The 27,788-nt window shown below is 41.8% G+C and overlaps 3 protein-coding genes across 4 annotated transcripts; 1 reads left to right on the plus strand and 2 right to left on the minus strand.

The window, feature by feature from the left end:
• Nucleotides 1-1,368: 1,368 nt before the first annotated feature.
• On the minus strand, nt 1,369-20,219 carry LOC119893240 (AFG3-like protein 1). The gene is made up of 16 exons (XM_038705243.1): nt 19,988-20,219; nt 18,666-18,750; nt 18,311-18,399; nt 17,581-17,730; nt 17,237-17,308; nt 16,706-16,830; nt 16,267-16,537; nt 6,751-6,888; nt 6,452-6,605; nt 6,259-6,366; nt 4,948-5,073; nt 4,526-4,636; nt 4,278-4,393; nt 3,314-3,514; nt 3,022-3,216; nt 1,369-2,352 (listed from the first exon to the last, which is right to left on the minus strand). Exons 1-16 carry the CDS (start codon nt 20,117-20,119, stop codon nt 2,125-2,127), a joined length of 2,301 nt encoding a protein of 766 aa, XP_038561171.1. The 5' UTR covers nt 20,120-20,219; the 3' UTR covers nt 1,369-2,124.
• On the plus strand, nt 7,893-15,636 carry LOC119893239. Its single transcript, XM_038705242.1, has 2 exons — nt 7,893-15,426; nt 15,527-15,636. The coding sequence occupies exon 1, from the start codon at nt 8,768-8,770 to the stop codon at nt 14,912-14,914; it is 6,147 nt and encodes a 2,048-aa protein (XP_038561170.1). The 5' UTR covers nt 7,893-8,767; the 3' UTR covers nt 14,915-15,426; nt 15,527-15,636.
• A 557-nt stretch (nt 20,220-20,776) lies between the features above and the next one.
• Nucleotides 20,777-27,666, minus strand: LOC119893241 (5-hydroxyisourate hydrolase-like). Of its 2 annotated transcripts, none has more exons than XM_038705245.1 (4): nt 27,525-27,666; nt 22,902-23,029; nt 21,947-22,082; nt 20,777-21,146 (listed from the first exon to the last, which is right to left on the minus strand). In XM_038705245.1, exons 1-4 carry the CDS (start codon nt 27,561-27,563, stop codon nt 21,057-21,059), a joined length of 393 nt encoding a protein of 130 aa, XP_038561173.1. In that variant the 5' UTR covers nt 27,564-27,666; the 3' UTR covers nt 20,777-21,056. The 2 variants fall into 2 exon arrangements, with proteins under 2 accessions (XP_038561173.1, XP_038561172.1); XM_038705244.1 differs by having other exon boundaries at nt 22,902-23,032; nt 27,525-27,656.
• Nucleotides 27,667-27,788: the final 122 nt, after the last annotated feature.

Raw genomic sequence — 27,788 nt, forward strand, 5'->3', positions numbered from 1 at the left:
TGACTAGCGAGCCTCCTACAGCTTCATTAACAAACTTACATTTTACATGAATCATTTCAAACGATCGTCCCAGAGTCTGAAAGGAAACACATAAATCAGCCTCCTGGATTAGAGACTGTAGCGCACTGCACAGGGATCTAGCTTTTTGTCTGAGTCATGTTTCCCAAATCCCAAAATAATTTTCCCAAATAATTAAACTTGCAGCTCGTGCGATTTGAAAACTGTAATCTTTAAAACTGTGATTTTGATATAAAGAATATTTATTGTTCATCCCTCTGAATGTTTCCTGACTTTACAAGATGTTATTAAATATTAAACCTGACAAACCTCTGAAGCAGCGTTCAAAGACTCACGGGACACTAAAGTCTGAAGCTCGTCAGATTGAGCAGCTGGTCAGTCGGACCGTCCTGCTGTTAACAGACTGCAGGAACACAGATTCCCAGCAGATGCGTGTTCACACTCTGCACACAGTCAGTGACGTCGCAACCTGCTGGACAATGCGGCGACACGAACGTGGCATTAAAAAGAAAGTTTCCCTACGGACACTGTTATTGATAAGTCAAATATTCCAGCAGCCTGCTACAGAAACCTTGAGATGGAAGCGGTGTCTGAGTTATTCATACTGTGCACGTGTGTGATTTTATTATTGATGTCTCTGCAGGTCCTAAAGTCTAAAATGACTTCAATTAAAGGCCTTAAATCAGATAAAATCCATGAAAATCTTTTCTTGGTGTTAAACTGGAAAGAAATCTTTTATTTTTCTTCTTGTGACAAAGGTTTTAAATTCTAAACGTCTTTAAAAAGACTTTTCAATATAAGTTTGTACTTTTTTATCCGCTGATTTCTGTCTTACAATCAAGCGAGTCTTACATTTATTATAATTTAAAGTGTTAATGTTGCCTTTAAATGCTTCAATTTGATCTGGAACCAGTCAAATGAGCGTGTACCTTTTATTTTATTCTTTTTTACCGTTTTAAATAACCTACATTCTGCAACGTAGGTGGAGGTTTGCAATCTGTATTTTAACCCCAAAGACCAAGTTTCAGGGACTAAAGACACAATAACCGAATTTCACATAGCAGGACACGTTGCATTTTATCTCTTCTGTTAGGAGACTTTTCAGAGAGGAACACTGTGCACTGTAACAGCACCTCTCTTATGTGTTTCTAATAGTTTTTGGCAGATAAACATAGTACTTGTTAATTTGAGTTTAATTGGTTTTATCCTTCAGGGGAGCCGATGATTAAAAATAATTAAAACAGAGACGAGCCTTTCACTCTGCTGCAGAGACGGATCAGAAAACTGTAGATTTTTCTTTCGAATCAGCAGAAATCCTTCAGAGAAAAATGAAATATTAATTCCCATTAGTCAGTGGATGTAGCAGCTTCCTGTTTAGTCATTATCACACAAAATGTACACAATCATCTACACATCTTTTTACAGCATCAAGGTGTTTGTATAAAAGAAATCCAAACTCCGTAGAGCTCAAACTGACAGTCGCTCTGTTGTAGGCATGAACACTAAACCCGGCGAAACATTTGGCTGCAGAAAACTTCTTCAGACAGTCACTTCGTCAGTCAGGGAGCAGAAATAAATAAAAATAAAAATCAGCCTGTTGTAAATGTGCACCATGTACACTCGCTTAAGGAATATTAAAAACAGTCTGTTTATCTCCTGTTTAAGGCGATTTGGAGTCTTCCTGTCCGAACGGTGAAAAAACAAACTGATCGCAGCCTCAGTGGAATCAAAGTAAATTCTACATTTGAGTGCAGATGGTGCAGAGCCTGGCGGCAGAAACATTCTCTCAAAGTGGTGATTAATAAACTTGAATTACTTAATTAAACCAATTTAAGAGCAGGAATTATCATTTCATTTGCCCTCTTCTTTCTCTTTTGTACATCTTTTTTTAGAACAGACAAAACCCAAATGTCTCGGTCCAAAATTAAAATCAAATCTGAGAGTGTTGAGGGGACAAACTGGATGAAACTGAGACCTTGCTGCTGGTCATCTATATTATAAAAATCCCCCCTCACACCTCCCAGGCTCTGTGAAACTGTGAGTCAGCGTTAAGTTGTTTTTTTGCAGCTGGATATAAAGCTTGTTTCTCTTCAGAGTTTTCGGACTCTACACGGCCTGCTGTTTGTCCTGAGCCGGGCTCGTGTCCTCGGCCTCCTCTCCTCTCTCCTGGTTCCAGTCTCGGAGGCCCTGAGGCAGACTCGTGTCCTCCTCGAAGCTCCCCGTCCCCTCCACAAAGTCCTCGTACGTCGACTTCTCGTCGAACGGCCGTGGGCCCAGCAGCTCCAACATGTCCGCCTTGTCCAGGACCTCCTTCTCCAGGAGACGCTTCCCCACCTGAAGAAGAAGTCAGGGATGAATACTTTACTGCTACTTCATCAGCAAAAGGGAGAGAAGGCGGAAATTTTATTTAACGTTTTTTTTTTTTTATCATTTCTCAGTCTTGGTAGAAAAGTCTTTTTATTACATGAATCTCTTAAGTTAAAAAGACAACGGTCATTGCTAAAAACTAAAATTAAATCCTTTAAAAATCAGCTGATATTACTGAATGTACATTTACATTTAGCTGACGCTTTTATCCAAAGCGACTTACAACTGCTATACATGTCAGAGGTCGCACGCCTCTGGAGCAACGAAGGGTTAAGTGTCTTGCTCAGGGACACAATGGTGGATGTCTCACAGTGGGAATCGAACCCGGGTCTCCCACACCAAAGGCAAGCATCTTATCTATGCTGCAACTAAATATCAAAAGAACAATCCTTCTCAAACCTCCGAAGCAACAAAATAGTCAGCACACTCAAATGTAAGTACTTCAAAGTGTTAAAACTGATTAGAAGACGTTTATGAAACACAAGTTTTGTGTTTCTCCACCTTCCACAACATTTCACAAATCGTTCCATCGTCTTCTTCTTCTCTGGAACTTTTCTTCTCCTTTGAGTAACAAGATGGTAAAAAACTGAACCAAACTTACGCAGAGGTCCAGGTAACACCCATGACGTATCTCACCATCTCCACCAGCTCCTTCTTGTCCTCAATGAGCTGCATGGTTCTCTGGTACGCTCGCTCCACCAGCTCTCGGACCTCCTCGTCAATCAGCTCGGCCGTGGCCTCGCTGTACGGCTTCTCCATGACCATCTCACCCTGCCGGGGCAGGTCGAACGACACCTGCCCCACCTTGTCACTCATCCCAAACTGCACCACCTGGAGGGGGGTGCAGGAAGGAGGCACCGGTGTCACAGCAGGAAAAACACTCTACTGCTAAATCCAGGATCAAAGCAGGTGTGTGTGTGTTGTGTACCTGAGCGTAGGCGGACTGTGTGACCTTCTTCAGGTCGTCCTGAGCTCCGGTGGTGATCTTGCCGAAGAAGACCTGCTCGGCCACGCGGCCTCCCAGCATCATGCACATCCTGTCGAACAGCTGCTCCCTGGTGTACAGGTACTGCTCTCTGGGCAGGTACTGGGCGTAACCCAGACCCTTCCCCCGCGGGATGATCGACACCTGGACACACAGCAGAGACATGTCACCACTCTGCTCTGCAGTGGGTACATTAGATCACTTTATCTGGGGAGGTGATTAATAGAACTGCATCTTGGTCAAAAGAGCAACAACAAAAGCAACCAAGCTGATAAAAAAACACCTTTCAATCAATTCACAACTTTCCTGTTCAGTTTTACTTCTGATTAAATTGCACATTTTCAGAATTGGCTGTTCCGCTCACTGTCTTTAAGTTATAATAATGTTTCCCAGGAGAAACCTGCTACGTCCTCACTCTAGATCCTAGAACAGAAAACTCTCTGTTTTTGAAAAAAAGAAATTAAAGACCTTTCTTTTTCATCTTGCTCTTAATTACAGGTAGTCCACCTTTGTCAGCGTCTTTGAAATTTCCTGTTGCGTCCATTGTTTTTAACATTTTATTTTGTTTATTGTTGTCCATTTTCATTTTCAATCCTGAAGTTGTAAAGTTATTGCATGTACAGTGCTATACAAATAAAGAACTTTCTTGTTTTTTCTTTAAAGCATTTTCAATTATTTGTAATTTATTTTTTTATCACTTATTAATTTTCTATTTATACTTTTATTAATTCATTTTAATAATTGTATTTTGAGTGTTTTTATGATCTTTTTTTTTATTGGGATAATATTTAATACAGACTAATTTAAGTTTTATTCTGACTCACATCAAGTTTAAAAAATTTTCAGAGATGTACCAAACAGAGTATAAACGTGTGCATCAGCAGTAACAGAAAAAAAAAAAAAAAACCTTCAGCAGTGGGTCTGCGTGCTGCAGGAACCAGCCCACGATGGCGTGACCGGCCTCATGATACGCTACGGTCTTTTTCTCTGTGGGCTGCAGGACCTGAGTCTTCTTCTCCAGACCTGAAAACAAACACACAGACAGACAGTATCAGTTATGTTATTATTCTACATCATGAAAGGTTTTAAAATAGGGAACATAATCATGACGCAGAGTGAGAACAACAAAAACAGGGAATGAATAAAAACACCGACCTCCGATGACCCGGTCGATGGCCTGTTCGAAGTGTTTGCCGTTGACGGACGGGTTCAGGTGTCTGGCTGCGATCAGAGCTGCCTCGTTGCAGACGTTAGCGATGTCGGCTCCTGATTCATTCACAGCGGAAAATACAGCCGTCAAACATCTGAAAATTCTGACACTGAACACATTAGTTATACTTATTAATATCAACATTGTTTTTCTGCAAGCAGCTCTAAAATGCTGGTTTGAGCCATAAGAAAAAAAACTTTAGATTTTTAAGGGTTTCCAACTATTTCTAAAAAGGTATTTATTTTACTTTTCTCTGGTGTTGCGTGGAGCAAGAAACTGACTGACTACACTATCATATTTTAAATTCCCCTACGTGTCTCTAACAGTCTTAACGAAAGCACTACATTGTGATGTAGCTGTCACATACCTGTGAATCCCGGGGTGGCGGCGGCCATCTTCCTGGCGAGAATGTCTTTGTCCATGCTGGGGTCAATTTTGATTGGTCGCAGGTGGACCTTAAAGATGGACGCCCTGCCCTTGATGTCTGGGGGACCTGAGTGGAGACGAGAGAATCAGTTACGTGATGTGGGAGGAAGCAGGCTGATGGAGAGGATCCATAAATCTTTGGATCTTTGTTGAATCGTTGTTCTACAACTCTGCGTCTGCTGAGATTAAACAACTGTTGATATACAGACTAAACCAAGCCTGTGCACATGTAGAATAACAGAATATGAATATAGTTAAAATTGTGTTATATATAATGTATCTATGAAGCGGATAGCTTTGCGTGCTCAGTTGAGATCTTGTCAGTCTGGAAGAGGAAAAGCTGATTTATTCAATGTGTCGTCTCTGTGGTGCAGAACACACGTTAAATTTTGTTTTCTACGGTCTTTTACTGGGAACGTTGCATTACTTTGTTTAGTAAAACAGAACCCATTCTTCACTCTGCTCCCATCAGGGCCTGGAAACAGGCTCGCTATAGCAGGAGTTTTACCCCCTCTGCCATGGCACTACTCAACAAACCTACTCGCTAAGTAAGAAAGTATCTTTGATTTGTGTATAAATGTGCCGTTTGATATGTTGTTAGGCGAGTTCATCTTGTTTAAATGTGACGCTATGTATGGAGAAATGGTGGAAACAAATTTCCTGAAAAAGACAATAAAGAATCTAAACTAATTTAATAAAAAAAATTCTCTGATTCATTGTTTTGTTCTCAGTAACGCCGCTCACTCGCTTTATTCACTCTCTGCATGGGGCCAACTTTGAATCGTACGTTTACAAACTGCAACCAACCAATTCTCTAACTCAAGTCTAACTCATTTAATCCAATGACCTACTTTATTCAAATTGAGGATTTTTAGGGTGATGACGAGTGAAAACCTCACGAGACGCTTCAAATGTAAAAAAAACAACAACAACAAAAAAAAAGACATTCGGTACAGCCCTAATGAATCTTTATCAGGATACATTTTACTCGTGCAGAGGTTATTTTCTTTCTCGACTGATGTAGAGCTGAAACAACAAAATTATTTGGCTATTTTGATAACCTTAAGGTCATTTTTCACAGTAAAAGTACAAAACATCTGATGCTTCCAGCCTCTCAGTTAGAAGGATTGCTGCTTTTCTTTGCTCTACAGTAGACAGAATATCACATGTCAGCAGGGGCTCCAGGAAATAGCTCTCTCTCTCTCTTATATATATATATATATATATATCACTGCTCAGTGTTGAACTCTACCTATGTAGATCTGCCTGTCAAAGCGACCCGGTCTCATCAGGGCAGGATCCAGGATGTCGGGTCTGTTGGTTCCAGCCAGGACCACCACATTAGTAGCCGTGTTAAAACCTGCAAAACAAACAAAAGACGGGCGGTTAAGACCTAAAACCTCACAAACCTGAAGAATCACACATTTAGTTCATGTCCAGCCTACCGTCCATCTCCACCAGCAGCTGGTTCAGAGTGTTCTCCTGTTCACTCTGACCTCCAAAGTTCCCTCCTCCCCTCTTCCTCCCCACCGCATCGATCTCATCGATGAAGAGGATGCAGGGGGCGTTCTTCTTCGCCATGGAGAACATGTCCCTCACCTGCAGAGGAGAAAACTCAATGTAGGAAAATGTCTCCTAAACTATCCACCAAAAGGTTATCTCAGAGAGTTTTTCACGAGGCAGGGAGGACGTTCCCCACCCTCCTCTGGTCCGACAGATATCTGATCTGGTTTCCTTCACTCACCCTGGCAGGACCGACGCCCACAAACATCTCCAGGAACTCGGAGCCATTTACAGTGATGAAAGGGACGTTGGCCTCTCCGGCTGTGGCTTTAGCCAGCAGAGTCTTCCCCGTCCCAGGAGGTCCGGACAGCATAGCACCCTGGGATACCACATGACAAGACATTTAACTCATCAATAAACTGTAGATTTACAACTTCAGGAATCACATTAGTCGCCTAAATACTACAAGTATGTTGCTTAATGCTTGTTTAACTATGTTATATAAATCGTCTCTTCTTGAACAATAAAACTAGTCTTTACTTTCCCCCATAATTATGATTTATGCTAATTATCTAAATACATTTAGGACTTTTGTAGTATTATGTGAAAATGTAAGTGGTACATTCTGGATCTAGTTTATATTTATTTGTAGTGTCTTGTAAAAAGCAACCCTTAACCTGCCCCATGGTGTGTTCAAGGACAGTCAGTCAGGACAGTGAGCCTGATTTAAAAATGATCGTCAGTGATGTAAAGGCAAACTGATGGGGCATTTTGGGGGTTTTTACAATCTCAACTTTTGAGATTTAAAATAAAATAAGGTGTAAGTGTTGTTGCATAAATACTTGTGTTTTCATGATGCACAGTTCATATTGCTGTTATAATTTCATGTAACAAATATAACTTAATTTGGTGTAAAGATAAAATGTAATACATGTTTAAGAACTAAAGGGTAGAATAAGCTGCTAAATGATATGTGGTTAACAGTGTATCTATCTCATTCTGTATATTTACGTTTGTCCCGGAACTAATGTTTTCTGTCTGTGTTACCGCTACAACGGTTTAAGTCGACACTCACTGCCTTGAATTCCGGCGGAGCAGATAGCTCCGATGCTTGTTAAACTGCATTAAAGTTAAAAATGTGGTTTGAAGTTAATGCAGACGACCAAATGGACATTCAAGAGACTTCAAAGAACTTAGTAACCTCTTTTCACGACAAGCGGCCAACGAGGTATTATTATATTGTCTTTATTGATCTGGATGTTGTTTGTATTTTCTCTGCTAAGCTATAATGTATTGATTTATTTGTACTGTGTTCACTTACAATGTAGTTCTCACGGCGTATAAGGCATATACGACGTTCAAGGCGTACATGGTGTGAGCTGGATGTACCAAAGAGACCCGATGTGCCCACAGCAATAAACGCCCGTTGCAAAGAACTGACCTGTGTCTGTGTTGTCGCGAAGAGAGCTACAGTGAGAACTCGACCTGCTCGGCGCGGGTATGAGAGAAGACGAGATTACGGCGGGTAACGACGTGATGAAGATCCAGCATGTAAGATAAGCAAAGCCCAGGACACACTGTCGACATAGCTACCACAAGCAAATGTTATAAGACTTTGTTAAAAGGTGCGACTTTCCGTATAAAGGCCAGAAAGAGCTCTACCAAAGCCATCTTAAGTCAAGTGGTGTGAGAAGTGGTTTAACTTGGAAATTGCAGTTAAGGATTTAAGTCTATTACCCTTGCATACTGTTTAGCCTGTGTTTAAGAAAATATCTAATGTGCTGGTATTCATGATTGTTACATGCAACAAATCTAAAAGGAAGAAAGTTCAAGCCCCTTAAGCAAATTAACACGTTTCAGTAAGGTTAAAGGAAAGTACATTGTAATTTATTTTCTTTATTTATACTTTGAAAGGTAACAGAAGTTAAAGTATAACTTAAGCTAAGTTTAAAGAGTAATTTCATTGATGTTTTTTCAATTTCAAGTGTAAAAACAAGTGTTTTGATGCCTTTTGAGCATATTTAATTCACAATTAAGGTTTATGTTAATTAAGGTTTGTGTTTTGCCAAACTAATTCCTAGTTTAAGCTAACTTGAAGTCTAAACAAGTTTAAATACTGACACAGTTTGTGGTACAACATTTACGTATTCAGAGTTAGACTTCGCTCACTGTCTTCACACATCTGTTAAGATTCAAATAATTACTAAAATTTCCTAGTTAATCACACTTAGCCTACTGTAGCTTACACACAGCCCAAAATGTCAAACTCAAGTCCTGAGACCTGTCATGAGAATAGAAAATCATCTGCTCAAGCCGAAACTATAGACATTGGAGCTACAGAAGATGTAGAAAGGCTACGAAGAAGCGAAAGAACCCGAACCCTAACAGAAAAGGGAAAAGAATTCGAAGAAGAAAAGCTAAAGAGCATACAACGTCGGTATAGAATACTCTATGAGAAGTGGAGGTATCACGCAAGAACAAGCAAAGAAATACTGAATGATGAGGCCTCCGAAGACGAATTGTATGAGCTAATTGAGAACATGAAAGCTACGTGTTCTGATGTAAAGATGGTTTACGAAGAATTACGTAGAGTCCAAGCTCCTGAAGCAGAACTGCGACGTAGAGTAGACACATGTATATCGCTGTCAGGATTTATCATTCAAAAGGCAGAAAGGCATCTTAAAGGCATCACAACAGAAGATCCCTGGCCTGATGTTGGATCGATCCTGAACTCTACATGTTCTCCATCAAGACCACTGTCACATCAATCACAATGTGGTTCTGTCAACTCTAGCTTCCACTCGCTTAAAAAACATGAGGCTGCTGCCGAAGCTGCTGCATCGCAGGAGGTTTTAGCGGTGTTGGATGAACAAGAAAAGGAAATGACAGAACTTCAAAGGTTAGAGGTTGAAGATAAGCAACGACTGGCACAGTTTGAGTCTGAGAACCTTGCTAGACAGCAAGCGATGCAAGAGCAGCGTAGAAAACTCGAACGTCTTGAAGAAGTGAAGAAACTGAATGCCGCAAGAGCTCGAGTAAAGGTCTACGACCAAATCGAAGAAAACTTCAAAGCGATTGACTTGCCTCATACTGTTGCATTAGCAGGAGAACCTCAAACACTCTATGCTTCAAGTCCCCCATTCATTCCTCCATCTCTACCAGTCGCATCACAAATTCTCAATGCCTCAAGTCCCCCATTCAGTCCTCCATCCCTACCAGTCGCATCACAAACTCTTCTTGCCTCAAACACCCCGTTCATTCCTCAATCTCTTCCAGCTACAATGCAAGCCCTTCATAGTCCACAAAGCCTTCAACTGGTATCTCAAGCCCCATCAACTTTAGTGCCCATACCTCAAGTGCAGAACAGCTCTGATTTGGTCAACGTTCTAGCAGAAGCTATAAGTGCTAATCGTCTTCCAACTCCAGAGCCCTCATTATTCACTGGAGATCCTTTGAAATTCAAAGATTGGCAATTATCCTTTGAAGCGCTAATCAATAGGAAAAACATTCCAAAGAACGAAAAACTGTACTACCTTAGAAAGTACCTTGGTGGCGCTGCAAAGAAAGCTGTAGAAGGATTTGTCCTACTAGGAACGGAATCAGCATACGACTCAGCCTGGCAGCTGCTGGAAAAGCGTTTCGGAGACCCTTTCGTGATTGGGAAGTCCTTCAGAAACAAGCTGCACGCATGGCCAAAAATAAGCTCTAAGGATGGGTTTGAACTAAGAGAATTTGCAGACTTTCTTAGGAGCTGTGAAACAGCAATGCCCTACATTAGAACATTGGAAGTTCTGAACGACTGCAATGAGAGTCAAAAAATCCTACTGAAATTGCCTGACTGGTTGGTATCCAGATGGAATCGCAAGGCAATGGAAGTCAGACAAACAAGAGCTGAGTATCCACCGTTCAAAGAGTTCGTAGAATTTCTGTCGAAGGAAGCAGATCTTGCTTGTGATCCCATATCTTCGGTACAGGCGCTGAAGAATGTGGAAAGTGAGAAACCAAGGTACCCACGAAACCAACCCATACAAGCTAAAACACTGTCTACAAACACAACAGAGAGCAGCATTCCATCGTGTGGTTTCTGCAAAAGAACAGGGCATGTTCTCGCCAAGTGTAGAAGGTTCCTTGAAAAGACAGTTCAAGAGCGCGTCAAGTTTGTACAGGTGGAGAAGCTTTGCTTTGGATGTCTAAAGGCTGGTCATCATTCGAGAAGATGTGATAACAAGAACACATGCGAAAGGTGCCAGAGGAGACATCCAACATGTTTGCACGATGACAAGGTCAGTGAACGTCAAAGGTCATCACCTCTAAAGGGAGAAGAACACTTAAAGTACAAGGCAAACATCAAAGAGATGACTGCAACTGCAACCACAAACAGAGTCGTACAAGACGGCGTAAGCACACAAACCTCTTCAATTGTTCCTGTCTGGATCTCATCCACAAAACGACCAGATCAAGAAGTTCTTGTCTATGCGCTCCTAGACACACAGAGCGACACAACCTTTATTCTAGATGAAGTGGCCCAGGAGCTCAACACAAACAAAGAAAATGTCAGTTTGCGACTATCCACAATGTCTACAAGGTCGACAGTCATACCCTGTCAAAAGCTAACAAACCTGCAAGTGAGAGGATACAACTTAGAGAAAAGGATTCCATTACCATCACTTTTCACACGAGAGTTTATCCCAGCCGACAGATCGCACATTCCAACCTCTGAAACAGCACTAAAATGGCCTCATCTGGAACAATTAGCAGACAAGATTCCACCACCATTGGACTGCGAAGTAGGCCTATTGATTGGTTATAACTGTCAGCAAGCTCTTCTACCAAGGGAAATCCTGGCGGGCAAAGAGAACCATCCATACGCGCAGAGAACTGATCTCGGCTGGAGCATAGTCGGCTGCTCAAATCTAGAAAGTGACTGCAGTGATGCAATAGGAACCAGTCATAGAATCATAGTGCGACAGGTGACGCCTGCAGTGCATCAATCAGTTGAGTTAAAGAGAGAAGTACACTTTGCCTGCAGAACTCAGGTCAAAGAGATTAGTCCAACAGACATCATCAAGGTTCTCGAATTCGATTTCGCAGATCACACTACGGATGACAACCTCGTTTCTCAGGAAGACCTTCTTTTCTTGTCCAAGGTAGAGAAGGGTATAAAGCACAAGGAAGATGGCCACTACGAACTACCACTTCCTTTCAAGACGGACAAACCTAATCTCCCAGACAATAAGCAATGTGCTGTTCGAAGGCTCGCCTCTTTAGAGCGAAAGTTGAGAAAAAATGAGCAGTATAACAAGGATTATGTCCGTTTCATGAATGACATAATAACTCTAGGAGATGCTGAGAAGGTCCCATGGAATGAACTCGATAATCAATCAGTGTGGTACATTCCGCACCATGGAGTCTATCACCCCCACAAACCTGGGAAGATCCGTGTCGTTTTCGACTGTTCAGCACGTTTCCAAGAAACCTCTCTAAATGATCATCTTCTGACCGGGCCAGATCTGACCAACACATTAGTCGGAGTACTATTTCGATTTAGAAAGGGTCCAATAGCCATTATGTGCGACATTGAAAGAATGTTTCATCAATTTCATGTCGCAAAGGAACACCAAGACTACTTAAGATTCCTCTGGTGGGACAAAGGCGATCTGGACTCGAAACCCTCAGTGTACAGAATGAAAGTGCACTTGTTTGGAGCAGCATCGTCCCCTGGCTGCTCCAACTTTGGACTCAAACATCTGGCATCTCAGGGTCATGGAATGTTCAGCGAGGAGTCCATCAAGTTCATCCAAAGAAGCTTCTATGTTGACGATGGCTTAATAAGCGTAAAAACAATCGATGAAGCCATTCATCTGGTGGAAGAGTCTAGAGCCTTGTGCAGAACAGGAAATCTTCGGCTGCACAAGTTTGTGTCCAATGAAAAGGAAGTAACCGCCGCAATACCACCAGAAGAACGTGCACAGACCAAAGATCAAGATATGGCCTTAGGAGAATTTCACATCGAGCGAGCACTTGGAGTTCAGTGGTGCATCGAAACTGATGAATTCAAATTCAGAGTCGTGGTTAAAGAGAGCCCACTGACAAGAAGAGGAGTTCTCTCTACAGTCGCCTCTGTCTACGATCCGTTAGGGTTTGTAGCCCCCTTTATATTAGTCGGCAAACAGATCCTGCAAGAGCTATGTAGAGAAAAGGTAGGCTGGGATGAAGATCTTCCCGAACACATTCTGCCAAGATGGGAGTTATGGCTTAAGGATTTGCCACACCTGGCAGCACTGAATGTTCCAAGAAGTTACCTTCCATCACATTTTGACTCAGTCATGCGTTATGAGTTACACAACTTTTCAGATGCAAGTCTCAATGGATACGGTGCATGTTCTTATCTCCGAGCAATAAGTGAAACAGGACAGATCAGTTGTTCACTTGTCATGGGGAAGGCAAGAGTAGCCCCTACCAAGCTAACGACCATCCCGAGACTTGAATTGTCATCAGCTGTGACTTCAGTGCGCAACGGCGATGTTGTAAAAAGGGAGCTTGAGATTGAGAACTTAGAAGAGTATTACTGGACTGATTCGAAGGTGGTTCTTGGCTATGTGAACAATGATGCAAAGAGGTTCCACACATTCGTAGCCAATCGGATCCAACGTATAAGAGCTAGCACGAATCCTGAACAATGGCGACATGTCAGCTCTGGAAATAATCCAGCCGACCATGCCTCAAGAGGACTGACTTCGGTTCAGTTGAAGGAGTCGAACTGGCTGAAAGGACCTGACTTTCTTTGGCAGCAGAATCTTCCATGTAAAGAGGAAATGGTGGGAGAAGTTGAAATGACCGATCCTGAGCTTCGCAAAGCCCATGTTCATGCAGTCAAGATGAAAGAGGTGAATTCACTGGTGAAGCGCTTTACAAAGTTTTCGGACTGGTCCAGAGCAGTGAGAGCGGCTGCTAGGCTAAAGAGATTCATCAGAGAATTCAAAGGACATCAGCCAAGAACAAAGGAAGCAACTAGCCTTGAAGAAAGAAGAGAAGCCGAAATCTTTATTATCAAGCTGGTGCAAGAAGAAGCTTTTGCTGAAGACATTCAGAAAATCAAGCTCCAGAAAGAAAACACCCTGAACAAGCGTAACAAGTTACGCCAGCTGAATGCCTTCTTGGATAAGGACAATGTTCTCAGAGTGGGAGGACGATTATCTCGATCAGCCTTACACCATGACGTAAAACATCCGGCAATACTTCCGAAGAAATCTCATGTGTCAGCCCTTCTAGTCAAACACTATCACGAGCGTGTACATCACCAAGGAAGAGGCATGACCATGAACGAGCTGCGCGCAAATGGAATATGGATTCTTGGTTGCGGAAGTGCTGTCTCCTCACACATTTATAAATGCGTAACTTGCAGGAGATACAGAAGAGCCACAGAAGTCCAAAAAATGGCAGATCTCCCGGAAGAGAGAACAGAAATGTCCCCTCCTTTTACCTATTGCGGACTCGATTGCTTTGGCCCCTTCATCGTAAAGGAAGGAAGGAAAGAGTTGAAACGCTATGGATTGTTGTTTACTTGCTTATGCTCCAGAGCAGTACATATAGAAACACTAGACGACTTAACAACAGACGCTTTCATGAACGCGCTTCGAACATTTGTAGCTATTAGAGGACCTGTGCGTCAATTGAGATGCGATCAGGGAACAAATTTCATGGGTGCCAGGAGACTGTTTTCTGAATTGCTTAAAGGAATTGACCAAGAACGTCAACGAGCATTCGGTTGCGAATTTGTAACGAACGTCCCATCAGCAAGTCATATGGGTGGAGTTTGGGAGCGTCAAATTCGAACTATCCGAAGCATCTTAACCGTTATGCTCGACAAATCCGCAAGCAGACTTGACACCACATCGCTGAGAACGTTTCTCTACGAAACAATGGCTATAATCAACAGCAGACCGTTAAGTGTTGAACATCTTCATGATCCCAATGGACCAGAACCTCTCACACCCAACCATATTCTAACGATGAAATCATCAGTTATTCTGCCCCCTCCCGGGCAGTTTTGCAAAGAAGATCTCTATTTGCGCAAACGTTGGAGAAGAGTGCAGTTCTTAGCTGATGAATTCTGGCAAAGATGGAAGCGGGAATACTTGCTAAACCTTCAACAACGACAGAAATGGCAAAGAACAACACGGAATTCACAAGTGGATGACATTGTGATTCTACAAGATGACAGCTCTCCAAGAAACGAATGGAAGCTTGCCAGGGTCGTAGAAGTTCACCCTAGTGCAGACAGTATGGTGCGGAAGTTGAAGCTACTAGTCGGAGACACTACTGATAAAGGACAGCCACTAACTAAAAGAATCTACCTCGAAAGGCCCATTCACAAAGTAGTTACCTTACTTGAATCTAACTGAGTCACATACACAAGATTACATTCATTCAGTCTTACAACACCTTTAATTGACCTTCCACGTATAGAAATCCTACATTTCAAGTTAATTAGGGATTTGGTGGGAGTGTAAGTGTTGTTGCATAAATACTTGTGTTTTCATGATGCACAGTTCATATTGCTGTTATAATTTCATGTAACAAATATAACTTAATTTGGTGTAAAGATAAAATGTAATACATGTTTAAGAACTAAAGGGTAGAATAAGCTGCTAAATGATATGTGGTTAACAGTGTATCTATCTCATTCTGTATATTTACGTTTGTCCCGGAACTAATGTTTTCTGTCTGTGTTACCGCTACAACGGTTTAAGTCGACACTCACTGCCTTGAATTCCGGCGGAGCAGATAGCTCCGATGCTTGTTAAACTGCATTAAAGTTAAAAATGTGGTTTGAAGTTAATGCAGACGACCAAATGGACATTCAAGAGACTTCAAAGAACTTAGTAACCTCTTTTCACGACAAGCGGCCAACGAGGTATTATTATATTGTCTTTATTGATCTGGATGTTGTTTGTATTTTCTCTGCTAAGCTATAATGTATTGATTTATTTGTACTGTGTTCACTTACAATGTAGTTCTCACGGCGTATAAGGCATATACGACGTTCAAGGCGTACATGGTGTGAGGCTGGATGTACCAAAGAGACCCGATGTGCCCACAGCAATAAACGCCCGTTGCAAAGAACTGACCTGTGTCTGTGTTGTCGCGAAGAGAGCTACATAAGGAGTGAATGAGTTAACAATCCCAAACTCTTCCTGGCTGCTTAAAATATAACTAAATTAAAAATACACGTTTTTAGATTCAGATATGTAAAAAGTTGACTCATCGACTGAGTTACTGGTGGAAGTTGCGGCAATGACATCCCATGTGCCAGACTCGGAAACTTTTGTTAGTTTAAACCTAAAATGCTTACCACACTCTGAAAAAACAAAAAAACAAATCACACATCATTCTGCTGCTTTTGGGTGTGTTGTCGATTATTTTGGTGACGTTTGATCCAAAACTGAGCAAAAACAAAAATGTTGTGCAAACTGTACAAGTTACAGCACGATACAGAATATCACTGCAGACTCACCATTGAACGGATGTAAAAACCCTTTGAAACACTTGATATCGGCCATCTAGAGAATGTCTGTGTTGATTTTGGTAGCGTTTGAACAAAGACTTGTGGAGATATGGATGTTAAATGATTTAGCACACTCTGACTTCACTGTTTTAGACTGAATATACAATCATCTACAGCAGCTTCAAGGTGAATATTTAGTAAAATCCCTGCTAGTGTAGTGTCCTGTTAGTCTGTGCTTGTATTTTTTACCTTGGGGATCTTGGCTCCGAGGTCCAGGTACTGTTGTGGGTTCTTCAGGAAGTTGACGAACTCCAGGATCTCCAGCTTGGCCTCCTCACAGCCGGCCACGTCCTTGAACTTCACTTCAATGTTGTCCTTCATCATCTTCGCCGTAGACTCGCTCATACTGAAGGGCCCGCCCCTCCCGCCACCGGGGCCTCCTCCCATTGGTCCTCGCCGCAGGGTAAAGAGCAGGAAGCCAATCAGCAGCATGGTCGGTACCATGCTGATCAGAAAAGAGCTGGGACAAGAGAGGGGGGCCGTTATCATCTGGGACGGAGGAAACGCCCTGCTGGCGTTCTCCGACTGTCGTTTATTCAGATATTATCCCTCAGATATTTCTCAAAAAGTAGAAATATTCCTCTTTTTTTGGTGTCACTGGCAACATTAATATTTTTGTTAAACCCACCCGTCGCTCTCGGTGCTGTAGACGACAGCTGGTCGGTGTGACGCCTCCAAGCCGAGCTCCATGTGCGCCGCCTCCAGGTTCCTCTCAAACGTGTCGACGCTGCCGATGTTGAACCAAACGTAGCTCTGCAGTTCGCATAAAATTTCATGATGTGACTTTGAGCCAGTCGAAAACCTTCATGCTATTTTTATTGCTTTCCTTTGATTGGAGTAATTGCCGTTTTTGTGGTAATTATTTACAGACCAAAATAAATTCCAATTTCAATACAGACAAATATCCAGAAGGTTACATTCATTTCAGCTGACAATTCAAATACATGAAGAGCAGACAATAGAATTTAGTTGGCAAGATGAGTATTTGTTGACCTTGATTTCATACAAGATGTTTTTCTGGTCCCATTTTCACAGCTTGATTTTAACGTTACACACAGGATGTTTGGAAAAATGCAGCAAACATTATTACAAATATACTAAATTTCATTACAAGTTAGCAGAAAATTCATTTCTGTGTCACGTTTCGGTTTCGTCTCACCGCATCAGCGTCGGCTCCCGGCGCCAGGATGACTCTGACATACTGTTTGTTGACGACCTCTAAACGTTCCACCTACGCAGTAAAAAAAAAAAAGAAGAGAGAAATGTTTTTTTAAACACATTTTTATTTTGTTTTAAATTAAAAACAATGTATTTGTGCCTGAAGCTGAAGATTTTAAGTAAATGCAGGACCAAAAGCAGCAGGGCTCCAGCCTCCTGTTTTACAAGGTGTTCAGGTCTACAGCGGATGATGCATCTTTAAACTCAGCCACATTCATTTCACTTCATCTCTATGGATGTTCAGAACTGATTTTCAGCCGATGCCAGTTTGCGAGTGCTCCTCACCATTCCTCTGCCCACGTAGCGGTGGACGAAGTCCTTCCAGCTGATCTCTTTGCCGTTGTCTCTGAAGTAGAAGTAGAGCAGAGCCGAACTGAGTCCGGCCACGGTGACCGCCAAGTAACGGAAATCCTTCTCATCCCAGGGGAAGTCACCCTGAGGGGCAGCAGACACACAGCCGAGCGTTACGTCTGAACGGGCTGACCAACAGGTGATGAGGAACACAGGACATTCACCGGACCGAGCTCTGCAAGCACTGCTAGCATTTTTGCTTAAAAGATTACTTTTACAACTAATCAATTTGGATTTATTGAATTGTTGCAGCTTTAATAATATTTCTTCTGATATCCAGCTGCTAGATCGCATTTTCAGAGCCACCTACTGCTGTTATGAAAAAGGTTTCACTTTACATGTTTCTCTTTTCTCTGACTGGATGAATTTAAAATAAAGCCAACAAACATTTTTTCCCACAAGCTGCCTTGAGATAATATTTGACATAATTTCTATTCAATACTTTTTTTCAGGTCAAAATAAGTCAACAATTTTTTTTGTCAATTTCCCCCCAGGACTGACCATAAAGAGACTGGCTGTGTAAAGTTAAAACAGCAACTCTAAAGAAGCCCAACTTCTATTTTTAGTGTTTCCTTCTCCTCCACAAAAATCTTTAATCATCATATGATAAAATACCTGTGCAGGCATTAGAATCCATGCTGACATTTACATTTCTTCACTTTACCTTTTGCATTCGGCTCCACCAGTCTTTTCCTCCGCCACTTCCTCCTCTCTTCCCTCCACCTGGTCTACCTGCTCCTCCTCCTTTTCCATCTGAAACTCAGACACGATCACACATCTGTCAGACAAACCAGCGTTTCCTCTCTGGTTTCCAACCCAGCTCTGCTTTCAGTGAAATTATAACTTATCAGGAAAATGTTTCTGCAACTGATTTTGCGGTTTCATGACTGAATATAAATCCTGCTTTTGCGTTGCATCAATAAAAACCTTTGAGGGTTCACAAATTCTCTTTGTTTGCTGCTTTTTTTGAACTGCACCTGAATCCACCTTTTGTTCTTCAGACACACAGCGGCTCTCACCTTTGGGTTCAGTGGAGTACAGTCGTCGCTGAGCCGCCTGGAACCTGCGACAGGACAGGAAGTCAGCTGGAGTCCGACCGACGTTCTGGAAAAGACCACAGAGACACTGTTAGCATGCTGAATACACACCACAAACACCGACCTGAGAGGGTCTGCTGAAAAACAGCTCATGACTCTGGTTTATATGACCAACACCTAGAACAGGTAAACAACTGCACGCTGAAGGTCACACTTATTTAAAACACCTGACCAGTTAATTCTGAACTGCATTAGACTCTATCAGCAGTGGAAATAATTAAGATGTGGGGGACATGGTCAAAAGTAGCTCAGAATGATCTTGATATGTGGACAATCTCGTTCACACTCTTTTGGTCTGGGTCCGTTTTTCCCTGTTTAAATCTTAATGCTACAGCATGTTTTTAGAACAAGTTAACCTCATCCCCATCAAGCACCTTTGGGATGAACGATAAAACAATAAAAGACACATCATCACCTGGGTAACATGGGGAAATATTGACGCACTAACGCTTCACAAAATGATGAGCAGTTACTGAGGAACGATTCAGGAACGACCTGATCTAAGTACTCAGTGAATAACTCTGAATTGAGGACTATACTGTGAATAATGATGATTTACTCGAGGACTGAGAGGCATTACTATAGTAATTAAATAAATTACTTAATACATGCTGTGACTCTGAATCAGCCACTGAGCGGAATAAAACTATTAACGACTAATAACCTGATTACTTAGTTACTTCTCATAATAATTTAGTAATATGGGATTACTTAGATACTCCATCGACACATCTGCCTGTATTCACATGTACCCCATCTCTCGCTTCACACTTGTTCTCTCTCTCTCTCACCTGTGTATCACACTTCTTGATGGTTTTTAAAAGTGCCCGGTTTTAGGTGGAGCTGCAGCCCCCTCGCCTGTAACATCAAGTCCCCTGCTAACATTACTGTGCAACTTCCTGTCCCCACACAGAACAAGTCAATATGATGTAATCGATGTAATTTGCTTGATCGGATTAATGCCGAATTGAAAAATAGATTAGAATCAGGCAGATTGGGTCTTAAATTGAGTTTCATTGCTAATGATATCTCGTTTTTAAACAGACGCGCCTTAAAGTGAATGGTTTTGCAACGGGATTCGGCACGCAGTCGCTAGCGAGATATACGTTCCTCTAGACAAAGAATGGTTAGTTTAAATCTAACTTCCAACCCACGTGGAGAACAAATATGGGTCATTAAACCCCCTGATAAACGTGTACACTTCTTGTACAACAGTTATCCGGAAAACCTCCACCTTCTCTTACCGGGGCAGCGGAGCTTCGGTATCGGGCTGTGAAAAGCCGTCCTACCGTCACCGCGGAGAGCCGGGCTCGGGCTCCGGCAGCCCGGTAGAGAGGCAGGGTGGCCGCCGAGAGAAGCCTCAGCACCTGAGACATCCTTCCCGTGCCGCTTGCCCAGTCTTTCAGTCCAAAAACACAACGTTTTCCCTTCAATTTCCTCCCCTGAACTTCATCTTTGTCGCTTTTACAAATGTTATTGAGCTGCGGCGTGAAATGTCAACGGCAGGGTGATGTAAAGGTCCGAAAGGCTCTCTTACAGAACCTGCCGGAAATTATTGTAAAAGAAAAGATATCATATTTATTCTAAATGTCCCCTAGATCTGATCGGGACTCTTTATTATAAAACAAAATACATTACTAATTTAGTGCAGGTAGTCGTATGTAATTCATTTTAAGATTGCTTTATTGCATTCCGGCATGTAAAGAGCCAACACTGGGTCCTCATAGCACATCAGCTCTGTGATTGGCTGAGACAGAAAGGCACTCAGTTATTCAACTGCTCGTGTTACCAAAACACGCGGTGACATTTCTTATATAACGTGTCAACATCTTAGTGTCAAAGACATCATTAAAAGTCATGTTTATGAGCTGTATACTTTCCGTTGCTGAAGAGGCCTACTCTTTATACTGATATACAGTCTGAATGAGAAGTGAATAAATAAGATGTTTGCATGCTTATCCTAAATTAAGAGTTTCCCCCAAAAATAATGCGGTTTGCAGTGGAAGTAAAATGAAACATCAAATAACAAGATATAAATGTTAAATATGCATTTAATAAGTAACTTAAAGGGATAAAACCGACCTTTAATGTTTCTATGCACCGCTGCTGTTACATTAATTACAGTATGTTGATTAAAATGTCAGCATCACACCAATCGCAATAAAATATTTAAAACTCAGCACATGTAACATTGAAACTGGACAAAACACAAACAAGCACATGAACTGGAGAAGTCCAAGTTGTAGAAAACAGAGACCCTCTCCATCCCTGGTTACACTGCGTTGAAGCTGCAGCCGGTCGTCCTCTGAGCGCTCAGCTTCCTCTGTAGGTGCTGTAGGAGAACCGACTCATCAGCAGAGGGAGGTGGAACCTCTGCTCCGGGTCACTGATGGTAAACACAACCTGGAAACACAAACACACACGGAAACAAGTCAGCAACACAAATACAAACTGATAAGTTTATTACAAATCAAACTATTGCGTTGATAAATAATTAGGTTGCTGCAGACTCTCAGCTTTCCATGGAGTTATTTATCATGATGTTGTGATGATACCTACTGACATATTTTTTATGATACACATTACTGTTGTCAAAACTGACGCAAGATTTCTAACTAAAACGTGCTCAAGCATCAATCCTGAATCTGCGTTGTGTGACTTGTGGTCACTGGTCACATTGAAAGTGTTTTCATAAGCAGCTGCTGAGCCAGCAGGACACTTCAACAGGATGAAGCTTCTGACGTCTGCTGAAAACTACAACGCCCATCTGTTTTAAGAAATCCAGTGTCTTTCAATTTCTAAGACGCTTATAAAGATTTCCATCTCCGTCTATTCATTTTTTAAAACCTAAACAAACCAGCCTGGTTAAACCAGGAATGATTTTTTAAGTAACATGCAACTGACACTTATTCATTATCTGGTGACTATTAGTTGTATAATTGCCAGTGGCAGCATTAAAGGTGCAGAATGACGTCCTAATTAATCATTAACAAACATTTGAGTACTAAAAAAAGAGTTGTTGTTCTTAAACTGCAGTAAGATGCAAGAATTCTAAGATGATCCTTTTAAGGGTTAGGACTACAAGTAAAGCTTTAAAAGTGTTGTTAGACTGCAAACCCATTACAAACATGTTGTGCATGCACAGTAAGTGATATCCTGATCCAGGATATAGATGATACAGCGTCCTAAACACTGAAGCTCACCTCGACATATGGGTAAAAGGAGGTCTGACCCAGATTCTCCCAGTATGAACCCGTCTCAAAGCGCAGCTTGTACATGCCAGGGACGAAAGCTCCTCGGGTGATGAGTCCTGGGCATCGGCCATCTTCATTTGTTGTCCTAAAAATTTGTTGTAAAGGTTCAACTATTAAAGGATGATTTCAATATTTGTAAACACATTTGTTTGCATATTTTGATGTGGAAATGACTTGTAGGTACAAAAGGTTCAATATCATGGAGAGGATCCCTACAAGGGACTCCTGGTGACACCCTTTGTTTTTAACAGGAAACTGAAGTCTCGCTCAAGGACAATTCTCAGTCTGAAATCTCGTACGAGGCGAGTTGTTGCAGGAAGGTGGAAACGAGGGAGGAGAGTTTTTTGTGTACACAGAGTAGCTGCAAGCAACACCTAATTCTAAACATTTCTCCAACAAAGTCCATTTCAACCCCAAAATATGTGAAAATATGTCCCAGGTTTAAAATACCGAAATGACCTTTTAACTTCAAACCCTCAGAGAAAAGCTCTCTGCTGCCTGCCTGCAGTGTTTTCATCTTCTTGGTCTTCTCTCACAAAGAATCCGTTGAGGCTGGTCACACATTTTTTATAATACAATTCAATATCTTCTCCTTGGGTTTTGTCACAGTTGTCCCTGTGGTGGCTAGAATAATTAATATGACTTCAACCTTGACACAATCATCCTCATCATGGCTACCTGTGGTACTTTTTGTGCCCCTGACCTGTGGACCTTTAATCAGAAAGCATCTAGCAGGACATATGCTTTCATTTGGAAGCTAACTTGATTTGTAGTTTTGTGCAAATGGAAATCAAACATCGTTGAGCATTCGTAGGTTTAAATGTCAGGTTCTGATGTTAACCGTTACCTATGCAAACGTTTCAGCAGCAAAGTGATGCGTTTTGTCCGCAGGTTCAAACCCTACCCGACGCTCAGCATGTTCCAGATCATCAGCTTGGAGTCGAGTCGGTGCAGGCTGAGGGCCATCCTGGCTGCCGGGACGCCGTCTCCAGTGTTCAGCACGTGAGTGGTCAGAGGGCAGCACTCCATGATCTGCTGGACAGGTGTGGACAGGTCAGCTTTACCTGCAGGACCTTCAGTTACATTTACAGTCTTAACTGGCTTCATTATAAAACAGTAGGAACAATTAAATAAAAACCACGATGAATCTCACTCACCATGGCAACTGTGAAACAAGTGACAGCAACTCAGTAATAACTTTGATTACTGTATATTCTCTTAACTTTTTAATCTAAAGCATTATTAATTAATGATCCTTAAAGTCCCCTTGTTTAAAAAAAAAAAGTAATTCTCTACAACATTAAACATTCATGAAAGGCAGAGTTTCACAGCAAAAAGATCTCAGATAACCTTCCTCATCAGGACTGTGTGGGTGTGGTTTCATAAAATCTGCATGGTCATCACATTTTGATTCAGACTTTCCTAAATCCTGATTGGTGCACAGAAGTATGCGACATCACTTGAGTCCTGCTCACGTTAAACCAGTGAGAAGAACTCAGAGAAAAAAAGAAACACAGAAATCTCTTTGTTTGGCTGATAATTGTTTGTTTATGTAGGAAACCACTGAAAAGCTGAAAGAGGAAATATGTTTTCAGGTCCTTTGAAGACCTTTAATGGAAACCAACAGAGGAACAAGCTTATGTTAACCGGCATTGTATAAAAATAGGAACAACTCTTTGTGATTAGTGTAGCAGACCTAAAATTTTTAGTTATGCATTGTAATAAATTTATGAGAATTGATACCCAATTATGAATTAAAATTCATAAAATCAAATTTCCTCGTTAAGGGCACCACCGGAGTTGTTATAATCCTAGAGTCTCCGGACCTCTAGGTAGTTTGAATAATTATACAATTATTACTAGTGATCAGTTAGTTAATAATCGCTCAATTATCTTAAATCAGTCAGTCAGTCTCATATCTAAAGGGTCAATTCTCTTGGCAGGAACTATAAATAGGCAACACACACAGCTCTTGATTATATTACAGTGAATTTATTCTCTAACTAAGGTGATAAAAAGATGGTTGGATACAGGGAACATAAACATTTGCTGAACAATGAGCCTGGAGGTTCGATTGTGGGAAGCATTTGACTCATACGGCATAGAAGAGCTAATGAAAGTAAACTAATGCTATAATTTGGGAGTTAAAATGGACATCTGATCACAGAACGTGTGTTAAGTCTTACTGCTTGTCGACAGTCTGCTTTGGCCTGTTGCACGGGTCCCACGCGCTAGCTGCCCGATCCTGGCTTTTTGCTAGGGATTCTCCAGGGTTCTCCGTGTCTGATTGAAAACGCCTCCTCCGTCTGGCAATTCGTCTGTTTTCAGGTTTCCTTCGTTGCAGCTGGCGAGACCACGTGGCTTGGTCTGACCTCGGTGAAGTTGGCTCGACGAAAAAGGCTTAAAAATGGAACTTGGTCGTTCCTGAATTAGTCCAGTGTAACTTAACGGACTGATAACTTTAGCAAACAAAAGAAATAAAGAAAATAAAACAAACTGAAGGCAGATCGATGTCTCGGCACTTCAGGTGTGTAGCTTCAGGCGAACAAAAGGCCGGTCTCGCTGGGCGTTGCCTGGCGAGGCACGCCGAACGCGTGCCGAAGCGTCCAGAGAGCCGAGCAGAGCGGAAGAGCCAACAGCGAAGAGAAGAGCGTGCGCGAGGTCGCGTGTCGCTCTTTTGTTGCCTGGGGTGTGGTTCCCGAGGGGGCGTCTCAGGTTTCCCAAGGGGGACTGCCTTTCTAAACTTAATGTCTAAAAGAAATCTATTTGCACGTATTATAATCAAATATTTTCCACAATCGAACCTCAACGGTTGAACGGTTGTACTGTTCTAAGCATTTGGTAACAAGAAACAATTGTCACATTATTGGTCAGGATATTTATACATTTAACGGCATTTCCGACGAGGGCATGTAATACTTGTTTCGTCCACTTGGGGGAGCTCAGGTTACATGAGGAAAGCTTGGATTAAATCAAAGATCGTCTCTCCTTAGGAACCGGGGATATTGTTGATTCATCCTTAAATTCAAGCTGGCGATTAAGAGTATAGTAAAACATTTCTTTGTCATCATTTCTAAAGGAATTTTGTAGGAAAGTATTATGAACAAGCATTGATTACATTAGATGAAGGAGTGTCTTGCTGAAAATAAAAACACTGCACAAGTAACTTCTTTTCAGCACTAATAAACAACAGATAGCAACAACAGTTAACATAACTGCTCAAATAGAGGCAAACGTATTCAGGCAACTAAAGATTTAATTAACTCAATTAAATGCTTTGAGTCTTTGGAGACTGCAGTCCTTTTACATTGAAAGTTCAGTGTATGGACCATGTCACACTTGGGTGAGACAGGGGTTTTCCTTTTTGATGTGGTAATAAAACAAAGAATAAGGTCAGTTGCCATGGAAACGTGTGGGGGGGGGCAGTTTTGATAGGCTGTTTAGGGAGATGCCAATGGCTGGTTCGTGTCCCTTTGTCAGTTTAACAGTCAGGCCCCGCGTTATCAGCTTCGGAATCAAAAAGGTGCCAGTTTTATGGTCGGGACAGCACTTAGAGAAAGCAACTTTGACCCCTCCCCTTCTTCTCTGGGGAGGAGAAAGGAATTTAGGGTAGCTCCAAATTTATTCCATGTAAAATGCACAAATCCACACCGTTGTTCATTTACATTAGCAACTCAACTGCCTGAGACAACTTCACTGAGTGATGCACAAACCTGCTGTTCACTGATGTTTGTTTCTGATTTTCAATTTGCACGAACACACTGTCTGGCCTGCAAATATCACGTTAATCAGATTTAAACAATGTGTTTCTCGGTAAATCTGTGGCACAGAAGAAGCAGTGAGTCACATCATGTTAAGAGGGGGGGTGGGGTCAGAGATTCTAATCCAATACCCGTCTTTTTTGCGTCTGCTAATTGTCTGTTCTGTGTGAGCTGAAGATAAATCTGGTGTGTGTGCTCAGCCCTGGCTCTGTAAATGGGAAACCCCAGTTTACTTTCTAGTCCACAAAGACATGCTGTTGCTGTGATGTTAGCTATAGCAGCAGGAGAGTTCTGAGTATCGCAGTCTGGAGCTGGGTTACCGTCTCATCCTCTCTGCATGTTAGCTTCACAGCCTCAACAGTAGCCAGAGCTCATTCCCTCCTCCCTACCCCCTCTGTAGGGAGCTGTATGTACAGCACTTTCAGACACTACTCCCATCGTTATTTCGGCGCCGGTATTACGTCATTGCCGTTGGACAATCAGTTTTTTCTATTAGCGCGATGCATGATGGTATGTAGGGCTGGGTTAGTGACCATCGGTGGTATACTACTTTTCAAAATGCATTCTGGGATACATTGAGTGGACTATACATTTGGACAGCACTACAAAATGGCATACAAAGTGTAGAGTAGTGGGTGATTTCGGACACAGCCACAGTCGGCGAACCCACACCTTAGCTAAAACATACCCAGAATTCCCAGGAAACAGTGAACACTGCATATGAAGAAGGTAAAAGACACACTCCTATATCACTGTCAGAGTTAAGATGGACAGTTTAAAAGAAATATTGAGATATTGTCTTTTTTATTCCATGGATTCTTTTCCCTTGTCAAAACTTGTCCCACATTACCCACAATGCAATGTGACTGCTGACAGTTCTGTCTGAGATTTGGGTGTGTTATGCTAGTAGTGGCTAATGTAGCCGCTAGCCTGCAGCAGAGATGATCATCAGGCTACAGAGGTCTGGTGAGCTCACTTCTTTCTAACGCCACTTCTGTGTGTGTGTGTGTGTGTACACACACATACATGTACTACTACTCTAACACCTGGAAACAAGCATTGATAGTTAAAATCTATTATACGCAGGATAAGCGGTTGACGATGGATGGATGGATAAATTAATTAGATTTAAATGAGCTTACATTGTTTCGTTACACATCTTTGAAACATGTCGCAGGAATTTATTCTGTCTCTCTCAAGAATTTAAAAGATCAATGGCGGACCTGCAGATTAAAGCTCTGTGCTTCTTAGTTAAACAAACAAGTCCAGGGACATTTGACCCTTGACCCTCTCTGAGCTTTTCCTCCCAAATCTCATGATCCACAGTAAGAGTTGATGAGCTGTCTTGTGAAGGCGAGTCTGACATTTTGGTACACGACATTTATCAACCTTTGCATATCAACAGACCATAAGTGGGGTCCCAACCCAAATACTGAGAAACTCTTGAGCTAGTCCTTGTGTAGGAAAGCTGTGAGGAGTAATCAACAACATGCACATGTAGATTAAAAAGGACAGGAAAAGTCAAATAAAACATTAGGAGCTTAAAAAGATCTACGAGTAACGTTGAAATATTGATCCTGGCTGAACAAAATATGGATAAAACACGTGTGAAAAGATTTAAATCCCTTCTCTGGATACAGTTACAGAACACTTACACAGTGGTGATACTTTGTAAACGGTCATAAAATGAAAGTGCATTAGTGTGAAACCCAGAAACCTCGTGTCTCAGTGAGTTTCAGTGTAGTTTGTTGTAAGAGAAGTCTTACCTTGGTGTGACTGCACGTCTCTGCTGCAGCAAACTTCATTCAGTTCCTAAAACTCATCCAACCAGTTGTACTATCACTGCACACGCCCACTACTCAGAGTCACTTACCCAGCATGCACTGCAAACAGACATGGTGTCAAAGGTTGCCCCGACTCTAATGAATCATTAAAACCAGTTCCCTTCAGTAAACAATGTGTTTCAGTGTTTGGTAGTGGTTAAACTGTTCATACATGATAAAGATTTACTGATCTAATTAAAACACAGA

The sequence above is a fragment of the Micropterus salmoides genome, unplaced genomic scaffold, assembly GCF_014851395.1.
Source record: "Micropterus salmoides isolate LMB-PRFRI ecotype aquatic unplaced genomic scaffold, ASM1485139v1 Ms_hic_scaffold_8, whole genome shotgun sequence".
NCBI classification, from domain to species: domain Eukaryota; kingdom Metazoa; phylum Chordata; class Actinopteri; order Centrarchiformes; family Centrarchidae; genus Micropterus; species Micropterus salmoides.